Raw genomic sequence first — 8,836 nt, forward strand, 5'->3', positions numbered from 1 at the left:
GGGTGGATTCCCCTTTAACAGAGATTGAAGCTTTTGTTCTAGTTTTGGCTCTGTTTATTTTTTGGATTGTATTTCCTGATTTAATCACAATAATTGCAAGTTTTATCATGATTTAACTTTTTTGAAAATTATGCTATTATGTGATTAAGGCTACATCTCTTGTACTTTCTACCGATAGTCTCAATATAACGTTATTAATGGATTATTTCTTGTAAAAAATCCTAAAGATAGGAACTAACTCTGTGGTTAGTAGATAAATATGACTCACTTGTCCAGGTGTTGATAAACGGGCCGCTGCTGAGTAGGCTAGAGTTTTCTTAATTATATATAATTGATTTCATGACATGTGTTTACATTTGCTGCAGATTCCCATTCAGCCGTTGGACTGAACTGTTACTGTAACACAGTATGGATGGTCAATATGAAGCAAGCTTCATCGAATTCCTCCAAGAGCTCTGAACTCTGTTCTGATCATTTTGAAGATGCTTGCTTTGACAGGACTGGGCAAACGATTCGTCTAAGACAGGATGCTGTCCCAACCACATTTAATTTGCCGCCTCGTCATCAGAAGGTACAGTAGATCTATATCATACGTGTTTTAAAGAAATATAATCTCTGTATTATCTATCTACCTTTGGTTTGACAGAACAATGTTTTGAATATTCCATTCTCAGTAGCCAAAGAGAAATGAAAATTATCCTATTCGGGAGGGTCACCATGGACCTCGGCCTATACTGTGTACCAGGGGACTGTGTATTTTAAGTTAACGCTTACTAAATGATCAAACAAATTAAAAATTTGGTTTAGCCCTACATAATTAGCATGAGCTTCTTTGAAATTGCAAAGCTAAGGGTGTATTGCTGATTTTTCATAATTTATTAAAATTCATTTTTGATAAATTATTTTATGCATAAATAGAGAATTCTCTGCTGTACAGTTAAGTAAATCTCTAAATAAGTTCCCAAGTTTCTACAGTGCGTATGAAAAAATGGGATAGATTTGAAAAGTCTATAAAATTTTTGTTTCAAATTATGATCTCAATATTTTGGTGTCAATACATGCTATGGAGTCTTATCCTTCAAATGCTATTAAAATAATTTGGTTTTGTTCGTGCTTACGCAAACACAAATTTTTGTTTTGTCTGGGGTAAAAAAGGAAGCTTGCGCCAAAATGGCATAATATGATGGTCGGACTTCTTGCTATCAGCAGAATTCCTCTTAACCTTTTCATTATCTTTGCCATAATTTTCGAATTATGCAGTCAAAATTCATTTCCAAATCTACTTATTTATTTGGATAGTTGTGGTGTTGTTCCTTTTTAATATGTTCTCTTTTTTTAGTTTTGAATATTCCTTAGGCAAGAACATTTTTTTAAACCAAATTATGGTAGAGCGTGTTTTTTTTTCGAATCCTTTCATTGTGTTCTGCAAAGGTAATGATGCCTTTGAACAGTGGCATACTGAGGGGTGGGGGCTCGGCGCGCCCCCCCCCCTCCCAATACAAAATTATGACCAAGGAAAAAAGTGGAAAGAAAAATAACAGAAAACATAGAAAGTGAAATATGATATTATTCTGAATATTATGTCAAAATCACAAAATTGGATATTTTAGTAAAAACTGGAAATTTTTGCTTGCTCGCTTCACAACTTTTAATGCATTTTACCTGATCTGCCATATCTTCCTCCTTCAAAATTGACTCAATACACCATTGCCATTGAAAGACATGAATATTTTCTTGTTTGTCCTGTCAAGCACATGATAAACTTGGTGAAGGATTCAATGACCCCTTGAAAATAGGATTCATGTCTTTTATAGGTACCATTACATAAATTGTTTCACATAATTATTATCAAAGGTACCATAACATAATTTGTTTCACATAATAAAAAGGATTTGAATGATTACAAATTCTCCCAATTAAAAATGCAAATCTTCTCACTTGGGTTGACAAGAAAGTCTCTTCTTACTTATGAAGGAAAATTCAAAGGTAAAAGAAGTTCAAATTAAAACCAATGTAATTCAGGTAAATGAATAAATTTATTAGTGAAATTTGACAGCATTTTTCGAAAATTATGGCAAAGATAATGAATATATTATAAGTCTGCTGATTAGCCAAAAGTCTAAAAGTATAAAACGTCCCGTGTTCGCTCAAGCATGAATTTATTTTTTAAATGCCATTTCAAAGATAAGATCTTAGAGCATCTATTAATATCAAAATATAGATATAATATTTGAGACAAAGCAAAGATTTTATAATTTCAACCAATAAGTGCAAGAATAATGATGCATTTGTCATTTATGATTTAAAATAGAATTTCCATTGGATTAGATTTGTAAGAAAAATAATGTTTTTGAGCAATTCTAGGTCCGACATGAACTCATACATTGTTGCATTACTGCGTATCCGGATGCCGCAAACTTGGTCCCTAAACTTCTGCGAGACTTGACCAACAAAAAAAATATGAGGACATGTTTCTAACTGTGGAATTATTGCAAAACATGTGGGGGGGGGCTTATTAAAGTGATGGTCCAGGCTGAAAATATTTATACATGTAGCTTAATAAATAGAGTAGAAGTCACTGAGCAAAATGCCGAAAATTTCATCAAAATCAGATGACAAATAATCAAGTTATTGAATTTGATAGTTTATAACAGTAGTTTGTGAAAACGGTCGTCATGAATATTCATTAGGTGGGCTGATGATGTCACATCTCAAATTGTTCTTTTGAATTTTATTATATGAAATTATGTTTATTAAATTTTATCCTCCAAGAACTAGAAAAATTGGATTGACAACTGATTTAGTACATTAGATATTAATTGCTGAAACTTATTTCATCATAATGGAGACACATCATTTACACATGTATGAAATAATGAAAAAATTATGATTTTATGAACCAAACAGAAAGTGGGGATGTGACATCATCCCACCTAATGAATATTCATGATATGACTATTTTCTCAAAATATTGCTAAACTTTAAACTTCAATAACTTTATTATTTGTTATCCGATTTTGATGACATTTTCAGCATTTTGCTCAGTGGATTCTACTCTATGTATTAAGATATAAATATTTTCAGCCTGGACCATCCCTTTAAGACCCCCCCTTCCTCCTTTGGGGCCAGATAGGGTTAATAAATCATCATGAATATTTAAACATGTTTATTTTGCTGCAAGTCCATTGAAAAGGATTCATTTCTAAACAAATATTATTCTAAATGTACTATTGAATATTAATTTGACAAATTTAAAGTCATTTTTTTCATTCTTGCATCTCGGTTTATTCAATTTTTCTTCTTTTTTTAATGTTTTTTTTTTTATTCACTCTTCTCGTACAGAATGCACACAAACCAGGGAAACCCTCGAAAGAAAGTCATTTAGATTCAGCAAGCAACCTCCCAGATACTGCAAAGACACCTGTACCAAAGTCTTCAGCACCTTCCCTGGGACTACTACTCAATGCCAAAAATCTAAGAGGGGTAAAGTGGAAGATAACAGCAACATATATCTAAATGGGGTATTGTACAGTATGATTGATCAACCAATGATACCAGTTGTATTCTGACATTTAAATCCATGTCCCTCTGACCAATGTTGTCAAATAAAAACCTTGCTTTGAGCATAACATCCTCAAGGTGGTCTGAAATTCTATTAGAAGGTACATGTACTCTTCTGTGGAAGTTCATTTTATGCTTTGACTGCTAATCTACAAGTTTTATTATCAATATGCTAGTGTTCTGAAGTTGATGTGTTAATAATCAATTGTTTTAATGTTTTATTCTATTTAAAACATAATAGATGGAGACCAGCAGCATGGCAGCAGGAGCTAATGTTGGTCGTGATGAGGCATATACCACCATCAACAATGCTGCAATTGCAGTCACCACCACCAAGTCTGCTTCTGTCACTGCCATCACCATTGCCACCGCCATTACCCAAGACCACTCCTGACACAAAGCCCCCAAGTCCTCAACTGACCAGATATTGCAGCTGGAGAAGGATATACCAGGAACTTCAAAGCCAGGGCTTGCCAGTCTCCTACAATAAGAAAAATGCCATGGGCCCATCTAATGAACTAGTAGTAGAATATTTGGCCACAGTTGTAGAAATGCAGAGACTAACATACTGCCACAGGTAAAAATCAATGTCAGATATGATGGATAGTCTTTGAAATATGGGTTGCAGAATGAATATCAGTAAAACCCATCATGATGTGCTATCTGATTTAACCCTAAAAAGGCCGTGGGAGCCCAAAAATTTTCACGATAAATCCACAACGTGAAAGATTGTGCCGCGTCATTATAAAGCCTTTTTAAAAAAAGTTTATGAGTGTTCAGACAAAATTTGTGACACCTGGGTACCCGGTTCTGCAATTATGCAACATTGTGCATTGTGTAAGTACACATGTCAGAATTGCACTAAAATGTGATTTCATGGACAAATCCAATGCAAAATCTGTTTCTAGCCAGAATTCATAATTGTATCGTACCGGTTAATGTTTATTTTTACTGATTAAAATCTATTAATTTCATTGTGCTTATGATCAGAAAATTTTGTCAACAATATAAAAAAAGTAAAAAAAAACAAAGAAATACTTAAGAAAGGAAAAAAATACATATGAAAGGTATGTGATATCAATTAATTTTTATGTGTCTGAACAAAAACTTCAAGGTCTGTGTTTATAGATTTCCAGCCAAATTCTAATTTCATGCATGATTTAGTAAAACATATAATTCTAAATAATTTTAGAATGATCAAATATACAATTTTTTCATCTGTGGCAGGCATTTTGCATTTCTTCACAATTGCGCAATTAACGGTCAATCTTGAGGGCCCCCACTCCCCTTCCGCCCATCTTTCCTGCCTCCAAAATACCCTGGCAGTCTTATTAGGGTTAGATTAAGTCTACATTAAGCAAACATAAAATTCTTACAATTGAATTCAGTGGCGTAATGAGCCAAATATTTTGAGAGGGCTAAATATGGCGAATGGAACAAAAGTTCTCCAAAGAGAGCGAAGGGAGTGTGCAAAATTTTAGAACTTTTTAATACAGAAATCAAAATTTGGAAAGATTTTGACGTAATAATATCCAGTAAATACTCTCTATTTCACCCTTTCTCGTTCGCTTTCTTTCTTTTTCTCCTTTTCTTTCTTGGTCGTTAAACATTGGGGGGGGGGGGCAGTCAGACCGCAGGTCCCTATGCTAATGAGCAAAAAGTCCAGATACATCCAAATCATCTCGTGGCTGAATCCTTGCAAAATCTTGTGATTCATGAGATTTTCTTTCTCGAGTCTAAGAATTTACCTGTTTTAAAGAGAAATTCCAGTATTGGTAACGATCTCAAAATGACTTTTTACAGAATCTAATATAATGACCACCCAAGTGTCTGTTTGTATGAATAAAAAATATGTGCCAAAGGATTCTGGAAGAAATTGTGTAATTGCTGAGAAATAAGCAAAATAAGCTCATATTCCAGCAATAATAATACACTGTCCCACGTGTGCCTATCTGTGTTGGTGATCTTCAGTGTGAACATTTTTCAGCGTAGATTTCAAGATTTCACAAAGTTCAGTTTATGTAACTTTACCAAATCTAGATCCTCGATGATATACTGACAATTAAGCCAGACTTTCTCATGAAATCAGTGTTTACTGCAACTACTGGCATTTCTTTTTAACCTCAAGTTAAATTAAATATTATTGCACTATCAGATAGAGTAAAAGTTACTCTTTCATATTGGTCATTTATTTTGTATACAATATTTTGTTAAATAAGTAAATTTCTGGCCTGAAAGTGTGCCTCAAAACTTAATTTTCTTCTTCCATTTTCTTTTGCACATTGTGCAAACTTTTTATTTTGAGCCTCAATGATATCCATATCACCATAAAGCTGAACTTCTTTTCTTTCTCACAATGCCACTCTTGATATGCGGCACCTTTTAATCGGGTCAAGATCACACTTTTCCCACTAAGGTACAATACGAGATTTCTGTAATTTTGTACTTGCATGAAATCCAGAGTTCTGATTGGCTGGATAAGGTTCACAGAACAACAGGCACAGGGTATTTGAGGAGATTACCACATGGGAAGTGTGACCTTCCTACGAACCCTGGCACTGGAACCGTTGGAATTTGCCACTGGGTGGTCTATTTGACCAATCAGAATGCAGTATTCTTGTTTTCAAACTGCTTTATGTACTTGGCAAATGAAAAGTGTGATCTTGACCCGATTAAACCAATTCTTATTTTGAAACCTATATCGTTTCAAAGCATACATATTCAGCTTTATCATGATATAAAAATCATTTGGGCTCAAACACAAATAAAGTGTGAAAATAGCAACTTTTGTCAGCTGGTGAAAATATTTATTTTATAGCATATTTTAGATCAAACTTTGAACCTATATTACAAAATCTTTGAATAAATCCAAACATATGACATGAAAGAATGATTCTTCTTCTTTACAATGGTACCAAATTCATGAAATTCGATGCACAGTTAGAGCAGCAATGACCGAATGAAAAGGTGTTATGGTCCGCGTCAAGCTCATTAAATATACAAAACATCTCAAGTCATGAATATCATTTGGATGAAAGAAGCCACTCTCTTGGGACCTGCAGTCTGACTGGGGGGCATGGCCCCCATCTATACATCAGTGATGGATTTAATACTTTTTGCATGTACGATGACGATGCTCGCTCTCTCTCACCCCATCCTCACTATGTGTATATGTGTGTGCAAGATGAATTATGAGGAATAATTGCATGAAGTGACGTTTTTCAACCAGAGATTGATCCTTATATATTATTTACTATTGCATTTTTGTTCATCATATTGACCCATCTTGACCCCTTTACCCCCCCCCCCCCCTGACAAAAACCTAATAGTCAAATGAAGTTTCCTTTTCTTTTCTTTTGATATACATGTAATGTATTCATGTGAGAAAAAAAATTATAGTGCCAAACATTTTTTGAAAATTTTAATTTATTCCTTCAGGTGAGGTTTTGTCCACAGTTCCAGAAGGACACAAAATAGTATCAGAAAGTCATGCCAGAATCAACAACTGAAGGGTTTGAAGAGCCAGATAAAGAGCCGAGAAATGTGATTTTAAAGGTAAGTTAAACTTATTTATAATTCTGATTCATTTTGGCATAGAAAGTAAGTCATAATAACAATTTGAATTATTTTTGTCTTCTTGATTTGCTCTTTGTCAGGAATCCAAATTTTAGAATTAAACTCTTAGTTTGAGGTGTTGATGATTTTTTTTTCAGCTGCAAAAGTAACAAACCAATATCAATCATTGGTCGATAATGTGACTTGCTTTCTCTTGCCAAATTGGTACATGTACATGTATATTCTGCATTTCTATAATGATTGACCCCACCACTAGCACATAAGATGCAACATGTCAAATAACTGTCAAACTCACTTCATCATGTATTTAATTATTAATATTTCATTAAAGGAGTAAAAGGACTCAGAAAGATTACCCGAAAAAGCTCACAGAATTTTTTTTACTGGTAGACCCTTTACATTCATTTGATGAATTGAGTTCATGCAAAATCAACTGAATGTTATGAGTACAAAATCCTGTTAATACACCTTACTGTGAGGCTATTCTGGTAGGTCATCCGGAGTGCCTGAGGATCTTGTCCATTTGGATAAATCTTGCAAAGTACCAAGAGGTGCCTCCACCCCCCCCCCCCACTCTATTAAGGGTTAACAATGAAATTGAAATTAGGAATAAGTTTAGTATCTTCCCGGGGGGGGGGGGGGCACTCAGTATATAATGCATAGTGGGTATGTGCCGCGGAGGGGACCCCCATTTTCACACTCAAATTTCCGTTCCAAGGCATAGCATTTTTGCCTTGTTGATAAAAAGAACAAAGAAAGCCGCTCCAAGGCATAGCATTTTCTTCTTATCGAGAAAAAAGAAGAGGGAAATCCGCTCCAAAGCTAGCATATTTTTCGTTACGCCGCTCCGATCGCATTGAACGAGTCGAATTTTGGTGAAAAGCGGCCGCAGAGCTCCCCCGGCGGAGGCCGCGCTAGCTGCATCATGCACGCATGACCGTTCCGTGGGGATGCATACGCACTCACACGCTGGCGATCCGTTCCAAGGACCCCCGTTTTCACAAACATTTGTCGTTCGAAGCCCGTTCCGAGGACCCTCCTTTTTACAATAAGCCCGCTCCAAGGCCCCCGTTTTTTGTCTCGCCCGCGGCACACCCCCACCACATTTTTGGTCGAGTGCCCCCCCCCCCGGGAGTATCTTGCTCATATGCATTATAAATTAATTACTATTTCAGGTACTTCAATCACATGCACAGTAGGAGCAAAAACAGCAGCAAACACACAGGAGATGTAACACTACATTGACCAACAGCAACAACTACAGCAGCATCAACAATTTCTGCAGGAGATGCAAAAACCACACTGGCAACCTCAACAACATCAAGGTGTCCAACAAGCACTCCGGGAACGTTAACAGCAACCACAGCTTCAGCTGGAGTTTCAACAAACACATCAGAAAAAACCAACAGCAGCAAAAAAAACACTTATGAATAATGAAATGAATCTAATTGAAACTCAAAAGCCAATGACGCAACATCTTTGACAAACTGAGACAATTATTCATTCTTTTACAGGATAAAGAAATACTTTTTTAAAGTGTAAATTTGCAGGAACACAATGGATGTTCCTATGTATCTATTTAATGAAATAAATTTGACTTTAATAAATTCAGTAAATTCAATTCAATAAATTTAGTGATTCAATAAATATCTACTTTTATTTGTCAATGAGTGAAAATACCTGTATTTTCTATTTAGAA

At 35.1% G+C, this 8,836-nt stretch overlaps 1 protein-coding gene across 3 annotated transcripts; it reads left to right on the forward strand.

Moving 5' to 3' along the window:
- The first annotated feature begins 375 nt into the window (after window positions 1-375).
- Window positions 376-8,525, forward strand: LOC121407321 (THAP domain-containing protein 1 A-like). 3 transcript variants are annotated; one of them, XR_005968903.1, is made up of 5 exons: window positions 376-571; window positions 3,343-3,521; window positions 3,803-4,138; window positions 7,000-7,116; window positions 8,313-8,525. XR_005968903.1 is itself a non-coding variant. In XM_041598356.1 (5 exons), the coding sequence occupies exons 1-3, from the start codon at window positions 413-415 to the stop codon at window positions 3,953-3,955; spliced, it is 453 nt and encodes a 150-aa protein (XP_041454290.1). In that variant the 5' UTR covers window positions 376-412; the 3' UTR covers window positions 3,956-4,138; window positions 7,000-7,116; window positions 8,313-8,525. The 3 variants fall into 3 exon arrangements, 2 of the variants coding, with proteins under 2 accessions (XP_041454290.1, XP_041454291.1); XM_041598356.1 differs by having other exon boundaries at window positions 3,343-3,483; XM_041598357.1 differs by lacking the exon at window positions 3,343-3,521 and having other exon boundaries at window positions 377-571.
- Window positions 8,526-8,836: the final 311 nt, after the last annotated feature.

This window comes from Lytechinus variegatus, chromosome 2, assembly GCF_018143015.1.
Source record: "Lytechinus variegatus isolate NC3 chromosome 2, Lvar_3.0, whole genome shotgun sequence".
Taxonomy (NCBI): Eukaryota; Metazoa; Echinodermata; class Echinoidea; order Temnopleuroida; family Toxopneustidae; genus Lytechinus; species Lytechinus variegatus.